The sequence below is a fragment of the Bubalus kerabau genome, chromosome 4 (assembly GCF_029407905.1).
Source record: "Bubalus kerabau isolate K-KA32 ecotype Philippines breed swamp buffalo chromosome 4, PCC_UOA_SB_1v2, whole genome shotgun sequence".
Lineage (NCBI taxonomy): Eukaryota > Metazoa > Chordata > Mammalia > Artiodactyla > Bovidae > Bubalus > Bubalus kerabau.
Window position 1 is genome coordinate 41,173,498 of NC_073627.1, and position 13,122 is coordinate 41,186,619.

The 13,122-nt window shown below is 51.2% G+C and overlaps 1 protein-coding gene across 13 annotated transcripts in view; it reads left to right on the plus strand.

Annotated features, from left to right (window-relative positions):
• Positions 1–13,122, plus strand: part of SMG6 (SMG6 nonsense mediated mRNA decay factor) — a 201,507-nt gene that overhangs the window by 86,551 nt on the left and 101,834 nt on the right. For 11 of the 13 annotated variants that reach the window (XM_055576925.1, XM_055576928.1, XM_055576929.1 and 8 more), the window contains 3 exons: positions 5,685–5,726; positions 6,197–6,313; positions 7,889–8,057. In XM_055576925.1, coding sequence (XP_055432900.1) covers positions 5,685–5,726; positions 6,197–6,313; positions 7,889–8,057 — 328 coding nt within the window. The remainder of the gene's footprint in view (positions 1–5,684; positions 5,727–6,196; positions 6,314–7,888; positions 8,058–13,122) is intronic. The other 2 variants (XM_055576926.1, XM_055576938.1) reach the window with 1 other exon arrangement.

Genomic DNA, 13,122 nt, shown 5'->3' on the forward strand with positions numbered 1-13,122 from the left:
AATCGTTTCTTGAACCACTTCATGGTGCTAATTTTCAAGGATGTGAAATCTTGACTTAGCTCTTGTCCTCAAGGGGCTGATAATTTTGTTGAGGAAGGATGCTCTATGTATAAAAACTCCAGGACTAGGCATTCCTTGTCCAGTCCCCAGTGTGTGGTGCAGACAGTGGGTGCACCAGAGAGCTTTCTCTTCCTGGGTTTTGTTTGCCCTGTTTGTGCCCTGTTCATCAGTGTGGCTTCTGGTTGTTGTTGATGAGAGAATGTGTGGAGGTAGGAGGGGGTGTGTACAGATTTAGGGGAAGGGGGTCATGTGGGAATATGTAATTAATTTTTATACTTTCCCCAGTAAACCATCGACCCTTTTTATGATGTCATGAGGGATTCCTTAATTTTGCAGCTGCTTCCTGGTTACGTCAGAGGGGAGCCTCTCACCCTACAGCCTGGAGCTGCGCTCCTACAAGAATTGGAAACAAATGAAGTGCTGAATATCTAATGGCTTCCACAGGGAGAGCCCGTTCAGACTTCCCAGGCCTCCTTCTGCAAGGTCTTCCTCAAGTATTTCTGACCCCCTGAAGTGTCTTTGTTCTGGAAAGACAGGACTGGCCCGGAGCCAAGTGGGCGGGAGCCTGGGGACACTGTGCCGCACAGCCCCCCTCCCTCCAGGTGTTCCACAGTCCCAGTTTCTGCCCCTCTCCTGGATCTAATTTGGTGGGTGTTTCCCTTTTTGGGATCTCGGGATCCTCTGGAACCTGCCAAGATTATCAGTGAGGGTCCTTCCCTCCCCGCATCATCTCCATCTTCTCTTCTCTCGATTTTCCTTCCACAGCGTTTCTCACATCTGTGCATGCCTTTCAGTTCCCTCTCCCACCTCTCTTCTAAGAAAGATGTTACATTTATTTGGCATTATAAAGTTTATGAAGTGCTCTACATGTCACTCCTCTTCATTCAAGCAAGTTCACGTCCTCTTAGCTTCCCAGCCTGTTTGCCTCCCTGTCACTTTTTTCCAGCTACGCTAATCCATCCTAAATGCTTTAGCTAGATTTATCTAGACCTCCTCACTGCCTCTTGGGTCCAGCCTGTGTTTGCTGCCCTGGCATTGCAGGCCCTGTGCGATGGGTCCCTGTTTTATGACATGCCAAATATAGTGCTTGCTGTCAGAGTACGTGCTGGTGTGTCTCTACCTGCGTGCCTCTTTAGCACGCTCCGTCTTTGTTCATCTTTTGCAGCATGGATGTGTTCTCTTCCATGAAACCTTCCATGATATACACTAGCAGGAAATAGTTAGAGAAAGCATCTTATTCCGCCTTCCTTATGGAATGCCATAATATATGGTCTTGAATTACAGTTATTTGGGTGTCTGTGTAGTATTCTCGTCTTCCTTATTAGAATATCATCTTCTCATGGACAAGTATCCTGTTTTCCAACGTATCCTCCACAATTGAGCCAAATCAACAACTGTGGAGTCAATGGGAGAGGTCACTTTGTCGGGAGGCTGGGATTTCCTTTATCCCGACATCTACCCGCTTGCTAGGAGAAAGTTAGAGTTTATAATCCTGGAAAATCCAGAAGGACAGTAAGGTCTCAGAGAGAAGACACATTCCCTCCCATGTTCCTCTGTCTTATTTCGGACACATTTTACTCAGGGATATGTCCTGGATTGCCTTCCACCCAGTCAGCCTGTGTTCTGCCATTGTGCATGAATATAGTTCGCTTGGCTGTATTGGTGCCTGATTTTTCTGACTCATTCATCATCCTCTCGAATGATGAATTTTATTCCCTGGGGAATAAAGTGATGCCCTGATGGCGTGGACATCTCTGCTTTTGCTGTGAGATTTTTGTCTGGTTCTTATAAAAGCGACTGCCTCTTCCACCTCCCTGTCAGCCAGCAGCTGCCACAGGGAACTCTGTGTCTCGAGCAGCAGCAGTCGAAAGATGCTCTCACTGCCCACTTCCTGTAGACGGGGAGGTTTTGGTGGGCTGCTCAGGAGCGGTGCCAGCTCTGTGTCTGACTGGTGACTGACTCATGAGAAAAGCAGCCTCATGTCTGAAAGATAAGAGCCAACAAATCGCCTCCAGGTGGTGTTAGTTTGGAGGTGACTGACCATTCATTTCCTCTCTCTGGGAGGAGCCGTTGGGGACGGAATCAGTGAATAAGTGGTCTTGCCTGCATTTTTCTCTGGCTGTTAGTGAAGCCGCTGAGCAAACAGTTGGTCCTCTCTGCTGGAATGGCGAGTGGACCCCAGTGCCCTCCGAATGCCCTCTGTGGCCGTGGGGGTATCAGACTTATGTGTCATCTGTCCTGTGTCTTCTCTTCATTACGCCTCTCATTCTTTTGCTAGGAGGTTGGCTGTGTGCGCCAGGCCAACTCTGCTTGTCTGTTGCTGCCAGATTATTCCGTGACCAGCCAAACCTCAGCCCTGCTGATCTGATTTCCTCCAGATCTCCCCCTGACCCAGGAATCGATCAGAAGTGATGGTTCTGAACTGCGGTCCCTTGGCCGGGCTCCACGGGTCTGGGCAGGTGGGCCTGTCTCGCCTCCGCGCCGCTCCCCTTTCCCCTCTCCCGCCTCGCTCCCATTTCCTGCAGGACACCGCTCTGCCATCCTGGAGCCGTCAAGCACAGCTTTGCTTTGGCAGCACCGTCGTGCACACACGGGTGGGAGAGGGGCCGTGTTTATCACTTTTCCTGGAGATTATCTGTTTAAGCACTTCTCTGACAGTTACAATAACAAGGGCAGTGTGTTGTGTTTCCCAGCAGAAGGACACTTGCTGTTGAAAGATGTATAGCACTAATTAGAAATACATAACATCCGGCCACATGGCAGCCTTCTCCCGGCCGCTCCATTTCCTGATTTCATACAACTTTGACGACAGTTGGTTTATGTTTTCCATGAATATGTTCTCAGAAAAATGAGAAGGTCTCCCCGTTAATAGGAGCGAGAAGAGTGTTTCTGCTTGAGCAGGTATTTGGCCAGAGGAATGGTGGGAGCCGCAGTCACCTGCCCCTCTGAGAGCGTGTGGGAGGGGTTCGGACTTCAGGTGACTCTGGTACGAGACATTTCCGTCTGACTTCCTCAGCCAGGAGCTTTCCCCTACCCCCTTGAACAGGCCTGCTTTTGGAAAGAAGGGGAAAGGCTGTTTCACAGTGTTAATGAGTTCCTCAGCTCATGTCAGGCTCCAGCCACCTGACACAAAGCCAGAGGAACCCAGGCAAATACCAAGGCGAACAATGCTTTTTCCTTCCCCACCCCACATCACTTGTTGGCCTGACCCAGCCCCCTCCAGGGATATATATGGGTCTCTGTGAGGGTGGCGCCAGTTTCCTGGGCCTCACCTGGGATGCGTGGGCCTGGGACCCTGGATGCTGCTTTCCTGCCCACTTGCATCATGTGGGTCCTTCTCAAGGACTGGCATCTTACAGCTTCTAGCCCACAGAAACCTAAGTGAGGCGGACAGCATCTCCTGAAGATACCACAGCACTTAATACATTTCTCACTGGCGGCACGGGGTCTGAGTCACCATGGTTACTTGGGGGTAATAAATAACCCATTTAGAAGGTCCTAAGATTGCAGGGACCCTGTTTTATTTGTAGCTTTGTATGTGTGGGTGCTCAGTGTGTGCTTATGGTACCACTGAGCCGTGGAGGAGGGCAGGCCTTCCAGAAGTATTCTATGTGAGCTGACCAAGACCCAGGCATTCTGATCCCCAGAGATAACTGTGGTATCACCACCTGCTTGATCAGCACAGGACAGCGTACTGATTTGTATTAATACCTCCCCATCCATCAGACCCAAACACAGCAGGGAGTGCTGTCAGGCCCTTCCCGGGGAGATGGAAGGGTGAAGGGTGAAGGGTGAGGTGATGTAACCATGGCCAGGGGCGGAGCCGTCATGCGGCTGCCTTTCAGCCACAGCCCTGAGAGGTGGTTGATCCCTTCCAGACATAGCAGAGAGGCTCCAGTTGTTGCTTCTTTACCTGGTCCTCAGACCTTCCTGCAGGAAGCTTAAAAAGGAGCCAGGCTGGACTCCCCAGAGGCCTCTGTGTCGTTCCTAAGCAGTTGATTCTCCCCTTGAGCCTTGCTTTGTGCACTTTGAGAATGAGTCTAACCCAAGGTTGCCGTTTGTCATAAAAATAGAAATGGTCTGGGTGAAAGTCATCTCTCTTTGCCCTGTCTTTTCTTTATCAAGGCTGATGAGAGTATCTTGTTGTAATCCTGGGCTTCTGCCAGTACTTGGAGCTCAGATACCCACTTCCGTCTCTTCTGAGGGCCTTCTGTGTGCAGGTAACTTTTGCCTGTGCTCAGGAGTTCCCGTGGACAGAGGAGCCTGGTGGGCTGCAGCCCATGGGGTCACAAAGAGTCTAACACAGCTTAGCAACTAAACAACAACAGCTTCTGCCCAAGATGTCCAGTTGATGAGGGGACACTAATGTGTACTCAGTGTGTCGTCTGCCAGGATGTGGCCTCCACTCATCCTCTCCTAACTAGCCTCTGCTAATAAGTCCCTCTGTCCAGGACTCACTCTCCCGTTCTGGGCTCTGTTGTTGCTGGCAGTGCTGGGCAGGGGCCTGGCCTGGGCCAGGGTGATTTGGAGAGTGCCGTTGCCTATAGTGAGCACTGGCAGCTTTCCTTGGGATGGCTTCCATGTCTCCCCCTTCCCTGCTGTCCATCCTCCCTCTGCTTGGTCTTTGGATGCTCGTTTCCTTTCTCTCTAGCAGAGGTTTAGGGCCTTACCAGAAGAAGAAGGAGACGGGTGATCTATTCTCATCACATGGATTGTTACCACTTCCTTACTGCCTGCCACAGTTGAATTGGAAAGTTCGAGGCTGACATTTGGGACCATTGGGCATCTGGCAGGCTGGTGGGAAAACCACAAGAGAAGAATTGCTACACTGATGCTAGTCATATGTTGGGACCTTCTGAGCAGCAGCCTGTTCCTTCTCACCCCCAGGGCTTTCTAAAGTGGTTTGGGGCTGGCTTTGCATACTCCAGTCATGTTTGCTCCTGTGGCCAAGATGGTTAGGAATAACTGTGGTTGTATAGCATCTCCTGGAGTAAAGACTTCAATTAGGCCCCATTGAAAAGCCGAGTGTCAATGAAGGGAGAGGCGAGAGGGCTCCCCCTTGACTTCCGAGGTTAAAACGCAAGCAGGGACAGAGATCAAACGTGCAGCTCATTATGCTTTTAACACTTGGAGATTCCGAGAGTTCTCCCGTATTACAGGAGGAATTAACAGATCAGCTGCTGCCAGACCAAGCAAGCCTGGCTGTGGATTCTGCCTCCTGAGCATATAGGGGTCTCCTCCCCTGGGGCTGAAGCCTGGCCTGCTGCCTTCCACTTGTCACCTGTTTCTCTCAGGGCTGCATGAGGTGACCGTCAGGGAGGGCCGCTGACAGGGAGCGGGTACAGACAGTGGTTTGAGGGTTATGTGCTGTAGCTCCTGCTAAAGGATAGGCCTGGCCACCGCCAGGGTGGCTCCTTTCCCTGACCCACAGCGGGAAGGAAGGTGGTCAGGCTCAGGAAGTGAGGGGCATAGACTGCTAATGTTAGAAGCCAGGTTTATTTCTTAGCCCTAGAGGAATGAATAGGTGAAAATTAAAGCTAATACTTGCTTAAGTGCTTATTATGTGCCAGGCACTGTCCTTTATAAAATTTGACTAATTCAGTGAAAAATATATTATTTCTAAGTGTTGTGTGTGTTCTCTGAGGAGGAGGAGGAACAGAGAGAAGGTAAGGCTGGAATCAAAGGTTGGTGCTTCAATAAAACGACTTCTAAATCAGTGTTTTTCTGATCTTAATTGGTGACTGTATTCCTGCCATATACATTAGAGAGACTGAGTTAACATGACTTCCTGTTCACTGTGGGTTCATGTCGTCAGCAGAGAGCATGCAGTTTGGGCTCCGACTGTACACCTGGGGTTACTGGTCTCGGGGAAGTGGTGTGAAACAGAATTTATACCAGGGAGCCTTATAATAACCATATCGGGCACTTAACCACATGCCAGGCATCCTGGTGAGTGCTTCACGTGCGATACTTTGTTCAACCTTTTGACTGCCCTTTGAGAGTGGGAATCTTCCAGCCCCAGGCTCAGGTGAGGAAAAGGAACTCAGTGACACGACCAAGGACTTCCTCCTCATAAGGTGGGGAGAGGACCCCTTAGCCCCCAGGACACTGATGGACTTGCCTTTCCCCTTCCCAGACTGCTTCTCGGAGGAGTGTCGCTCTGTGATCCAGGAGCAGGCTGCAGCCCTGGGCCTGGCCATGTTTTCTCTCCTGGTGCGACGCTGCACCTACTTACTGAAGGAGTCGGCCAAAGGTAAGCAGACGAGGGCCCCTGGCTGGTGGGCCTTCCAGCTCCTGGGTCCTGTCCAGACATGCTCAGGAGGCTGTGCTGTGTTCTCCGTGTCTTCTTCCTCTACTCCAGGCTCCCTCTTGCCAGCGTTCCCTCTTCCTTTTGCCTACCTGACTAGTCCCACTTCCTCTCCGGCCCTCCTTCCGTTCTGTGGAAAGGAAAGGAGACTTCTTTCATCCTCTGTCTCTCTTCTCCTTTAACAGGATTTTCACTGTACCTCTGAACTGCTGAGTGTTCATGCAACTTGAAAAATGAGTTTTCCTTGATGTTCATAATTGATGTTTGGTTTCCACCTCTCTCTCTGTATGTCCCTCTTTGTTTGGTACCCGGTGGGGGCTGTAACCGCTGTGGACCAGCCATCTCCAGGAGACTGACTGGACCAGATCAGGGGTTCTTTCTAGCCCCTGAAAGCCACTGCTTTTTGAGCAGTGTCCCCATGTCCTTTAAGTCTGCCCTTAGAATTCCAAGCCTGACTTCTGGGCCATGTAAGGCAGGGCTGAACGGTGCACCTTTCTTTCAGCTTCTGGATCAGTTGTGATGGGTAGTGGGGCCCCTCTGTTGTTCGCCAGCCACATCAGCCTTTGGGAGCGCCTCTAGCCGCTGGGGCCGCCTATTTAGAACAAGGGAGGTTAATTGGATAGAATCTCAAATTTACAGAAAAGTTTTGGGAATAATACTCGTACTTACCCCTCACCCAGACTCCCTAATTGTTAACATTCTGCCACACTTGCTTTAAGTTATCTCTCTTTCCATACATACACATATACGTATTATTTTCTTTATGAACCGTTTGATCATAAGTTGCAGACATGGTGGCTTCCCCGCCCCGCCCCTTCCCGCACCAGATACTGGACTGTGGACTTCCTCGTCACAAGGCCCTTCTCCTGCACGACAGTGCTGTTATCACCGTCAGGAAGCCAGCGCTGATACAGCGCTATTACTGAATCTACAGACCTTACTGAGTTTGTATCAGTTGTCCTAAAAAAAATATTTTTTTTCTGGTCTAGGATGCACTCCAGGATCAGATGTTGCATTTAGATGTCGTGTCTCTTTATAGTCTCCTGCAACATGGATGGTTTCTGAATATTCCTTTGTTCTTCATGCTCCTGACATTTTTGAAGTGTGCAGGACATTTATCTTGTAGAATGCCCCACTGTTTGGGTTTCTCTGATACTTCCTTACCATCAAATTCGGGTTGTTCCGTTTGAGCAGGAACCCTGGTGCCATGTCAGTGCTGTGCTGAAGGAAGGCTAGAGTGGGTGTGGGTTGGAGGCTGGAGGCCAGGGTGGCGACCCTGTCGCCAGGCCGCAGGTGGAGCACAGGCAGCTGTGTGCAGGGCAGACCCAGTGCACTGGTTCTCTCTCTGTCCTGCTTTTCAGAATCCTCTTAGGTACTGGCACTTGTCCTTCGCTTCTGGGCCCGGCTGTCCTGTGGACGTGGTCTCCCTTCCCTGGGAGCTGGCTGCTGTCCCAGTGCCCCACTGGCCGCACGCAGGGCCCCTGTAGATCTAGGCCCAGCTCTTACCCTTTGCCTCTGCAGCTCAGCTGTCCTCTCCTGTGGGGGAGGAGGATCAAGATGACATCAAGGTGTCCTCCTTTGTCCCGGACCTGAAGGAACTGCTCCCCAGTGTGAAGGTCTGGTCAGACTGGATGCTCGGCTACCCAGACACCTGGAACCCTCCGCCCACCTCCCTGGAGCTGCCCTCACAGTGAGTCAGCCCTGCCCGCCCGAGTTCCCACAGCCCCCTCCTGTGGCCTGCTGACCTGTGTCTCCCCTCTTTACTTGAACTTGGGTGTTTCCCTTCCATGAACACCTCCCAGGCCCCTGCTTCTGCCTGCTCTCTGGTCCATTCCTCCTCCTCCTCTCAGTCTCTTTTTTTTCTCACTTCATGGCTTGCTCTGTTTCGCTCCTTGCCCTTGATCTTGTGAGTTTTCACCGTGCACTGCTCACGCTCACCATCTCTGCAGCTACCTCCCAGGTCTGGGTGGGTGTCAGTCAGTGTGTGAGACCCTCTCTGTCTCTCCCTTTTAGTTCGTCTCCGTGCATCTCTCAGGCCCTTGCTGCTTCTCATGCTGTCCTGCGCACTGTCTCCCCGCCTCCTTCTCACGATGTGTGTGTGGGGGTGAGAGCATAGACCCCTTCCCACTCACTGCATCCCCATCCCCCGCAGCACATCCTGCCTCGTCCCCCTGGCTCTGGATGTTGGTGTGGGGAAAATGTGTGTCTGCTGGATGTCTCTATGTAGATCTCTTTGTGTGTCCATACGACTTTTTTCTCTCTGTTATAAAAATTGTGGTAAAAAATAAATACGACAGAGTTTGCCATCTTAACCATTTTTAAGTCTACAGTGCATTCACGTTGTTGTGCAACCATATAGAGCGATTTCTTGTGTTCATAGCAGTGTGTGAGTTGTAGCTCTGTGTATGCCTGCTTGGGTCTTGTTGTCTGTGCGTGTCTGATTGTGAGGGTTTTTTTGTATTAATGTGTGTGTGTCTGAGGGGATTTGTCTATTGAAGGCTCTGGGCGTGCCTGTCCATATCTGTGCATGTATACGTGTCCACGTGCTGTGTGCACATCTGTGTCTGGGTCTCTTTGCAGGGCTCCTGTGTCCCCATGAGGACCCTGTTGCACTGTGGTCTGATGCCCTGTCTCTGTGTTCATATGTGCGTCTGGGCCCATGTCAGTCCATCTCTGCTTCAGTCCTGCCCGTGTCTCTCTGTGTGGCTGTGTCCTGTGGGAGTGTCTGTTCCTGAGCATCTGTGCCCAGGACTGCCTGTGTCCCTGTCCATATTTGTCTGTGAGTGTCTCTCTGTGTGTCAGTCTAGGTCTCTCTGCTGGGGGCGGGGGACGTTTCTCTATATATGGGTCTTCCTGTGTCCATCCACCTGCCTCTGTCCATTCCTCCTGCCCATCTCAGCTTCTTCCCGCCTGCCTCTTCTCCCGCCTCCCTCCCTGCTGTTTGTGTGTGTCTGTATCAGGGGTCAGCAAGCTGTGGCCCATGAGCTAAGAATGGTTTACATTTTTAAATGGTTGAGAGAAAGATCAAAAGTATAAGACTTCATGACTTGCAGAAAGTGTATGAAAAGGGACCCTGAAAAGGGCCCATAAAGCTGTATTGGAACACAGCCATGCTTGTTTGTTCCCTCTGTCCACGCTGCTCTCGCGCTGCAGTAATAGGGCTGAGCAGTTGTGACAGAGACCATACGGGCTGCAGAGCCAAAGGTACTTACGTCTGTTCCATTATAGAAAAGGTTTGCCAGCTCCTGCTCCATACCCGTGTTCCTGTGCGTCTTGTTCTTCTGTGTGCTCAGGTCGCTGTGTATGTTCTTCTGTGTGTTCAGGTCGCCATGTATGTGTGTGTGTGTGTTTGCCTAAGAGCGCCCTAATGTGTGTGCACCCAGGCCTGTTTCTGGTCAACTCTGTTGACTGTCCATTTCTCTCCCTCATTCTTTTTCTTTCCTTGTCTCGGTTTCTCCCTCAGCATTTCTCTGTCTGACCTTTCCGTCTCCCTTTCTGCACCACCCGCCTTCCAGCAGCTGTATTGGGGTCTCTGGCAGGTGTGGTACACACACAGTTCCTTCACGCTCTGTATTGGGTGTATGCGTGTGTGTTCGGGGCAAGCATCCATGCCTAGCGTCTTCTCATTCTTGTCTAGTGCTCTTCCCTGGGAGGGGAGAGTACTGTAAGGAGGAGGATGGATGGCTAGGATGGTACATTTCTAGGGAGTGGGGAGGGGTGCTTCTCTGGGCTGGGAGCCATGCCATGGGAGTCTCCAGGCTCCTGGGTGACACACAGAGGTTTCTGGCCAGCAGTTAACTGACCTTTCCATGTGGACTGTAGAGTCTGATTCTTTCTTGCCTTTCCTTCCTCGTATTTCTCCCTTGCTCCTCACCCCAGGAAGCCACCCCTGGACCATTTAGCCTGCCCTTCCCAGGACCCCCAACTCTGGCTCTGTAACCCTGTGGGTGATGCTCACAGCACCAAACAAATCTCTGCATCTTTCCTGTGAACCCTCTTAAGTTTCCAGGACGCACTCCAGGCTGAGGCCCGGTGAGCCAGAGTTGAACCCTGAGCTGGGCAGCTGCAGACACACAAAGGAGCAGGCTGATCTGGCTTGGGGCAGCCGGTTCTCAGCAGCGTTCCCTGAAGAGTTAACGTGTCAGCCTCCAACTTTTCAGGCCATTAATCTGCAATGCCGACTAGGCAGTTTGCAGTTCTGGAAAGAAACTGACAAGGAAGGACTCTTGCTCACCAAGTATCTCAAGCCACTGCTTCTGAGCATGTGCAGGGGTCACAGTGTCTTCCTGTCTTTCACTTGGCCTGGGGGGAGGCAGACCATCTGCTCCTGGAGCTTGGGCCTTCCCTGGGTCACTCCATCTCACAGCCTTAAGTATGGTCGACCCAGGTCGTTTCCCCATATCCTGGCCATCAGGCTGGCTAACCACTCTGCTGTGACCTGTCTCCCTTCTCCCCTCCTCCCTCTCCCACCCCCTTGGCTTTTGTTTGGCTGAGGAAATGGAAAGCTCACACAGGAAGTGCTGGGCCTCATTTGCTCGAGGTGCTGAGTCTGTTTTCTCTGTGGATGCTGGAGCAAATGGACCGTTGCCGGCTCATGCGAGCTGCTGCCCATCTTTGGGCAAGGGCTCAGTCTGCAGCTGGGCACGTGGTCCAGGCTACATCCACCCCCAACTGGCCTTCACCTCCAAGGCCAGAGGCAAACGGGGCTGGGACATGTGAATCAAATTTGCTCAGTCTTTTCAGACTTTCCTTCACAGGGATAGCAAATCTGACCAAATAATGTGAATCTGATTGCTTAGTAAACAAGTTCCTGTAGCTGTTAACTTACTCTTTGATGAATCCAGACTAGGCTGGAGAAGTCAGTGTGGTAGAGAATAGAGTCCTTCCTGCACTGTCTGCCTTTGCAGTCAGAATCAGTGGCTGGTTGTCTCTGGAATGCAAATTTAAGCATAGAGGAGGGGCCCCGCCATCCCGGGGCCTGACCACAAGGTACGGTGGTTTGAGGGCTGATGCCACTGGACAAAGCAGACCTGGTCTGACCATCACCCCACCTCATAGCCTTCAGATCCAAGCTGTGGAAAAGTGGAGTAAGAATTTACCTCCCTTCTTTCTGGTTTCTCATATAACCGCCTAACATTCACTGAGTGGATGCTATAGTTGAGGGATTGGCAGGGTCTGGTGGTTCTTCTCTAGGTTACAAAATGACATCTCCCATCCACTGATCTTCCATACTGTGGAGCCTTTTTCTTTTAAGGCTGTGAGGAATAACATACTCCAGATAGTTCTGTAGATGTCAGAACAGAAATCCCTCTGACACACTAGGTCCCTATGCTGCTCTTCACTTTGGAACGTCTGGGAATGATCTCAAGAAAGTAGGAAGGAAATCGCTTCCACCTAACATCTCTCTTTCTCGTGTTTTCATTAGTCTATGCCCGCATTTGTTTTCTGCAAAGTCAGATTCCTCATTGATCCTAAACTAAGGTGGCCAGAAAGCCTGTGCTTCAGTTTTCTTCTCCTCCAGAAATGCCTACTCCCACGTTGTCTCCTTGACACATTTGGACCCTTGTTTAATTGTTCTTCATTCCCTGTCTGCCTTTCATTGTGTTACCATCTTTCCTTGCATAGTCAGTCACTTGGAAGCATCCTCCACCTTCTCAGGGCAATTCTAAACCACATCATGAGGTCTCCCTGGTTCTCTCCTCTTGGCCCGTATTCCTCTTCTTTCTGGTCACATTGACTGTTCCTCGCAGGAGCCACTTAGGCACGTGTGGAGCACTTATTCTGATGGTGACAGGACTTCCCTGACACTGCAGAGTGACAGGGGCAGGGCTTCAGAGCCATCTGTGCCTCTGCACACAGTGGCACTTAGTAGTCTGGCGTTGGCACGTGGGCATGTTGACCTCCCATTCGTGTCTGTTAGGAGTCGTAATGGGATGGCTTTGCACCCGAGATTTGGGTATGGAGGTTTGTATCAGGGTGTGGAAGGTTGCCTTGAGCCACTGTAAAAGGCAGTGTAGAGTGCTTTGGTCTGATTAGAACAGATCACAATCTTTGGAGGGGCCGTTCACATGTTGGGGGTTGGAGGAGGAGTGGGGAGCACAGATTCTGTGGCTTTCGTGAGACGGGAGGGGCAGCCACTCCTGACTCTGCCCAGGGAGCATGAGGCCGTTGTGAACATCAGGTGGCGGAGAAGAGCAGAGCAACGGGCTTCCGCGAGCCCACGCGTAGCCCCCTTGCATCCCAGGACCTTTGGCAAGGCGAGGTCAGTGGGACAACCTACCTCATTTCAGAGGCTCCACCAAAGCCAAATCTTCCCTCATCTTGATCTCTAGTTCTCAGTAAGTGAAAGAGTCAGGGGACTTTGAGAACATCCAAACCTAGCCCAGCTGTGGCAGTTGGTTTATTGCTTTCAGCTGGTACTTGAACCCAGGTCCTGGTCTTGGAGGCTTTCCCAGGTTTAATCCCCGGAGCTTTCTCTGCAGCTGTATGACACTGCGCTGACCCCGAATGAGGATAGGAAAATAGAACCGGTGCCAAGCCAGAGTCTCTTTTTCATTTGGAGTCTGGCTGTCTGCCCATGACCAGGGTTACATAATGGGAAACATAGCCGGGGCTCTGGAGAGCCCGCGCTTCACCAGGCTGCCCAGACCTTCGCATTCTGATGCTATATATCTTCCTAATTGTAGCTCGGATGCATTTATCACACTGTTGGATTGGAGTACTGTTAAAAAAAAAAAAAAAAAAAACTCCAGAAA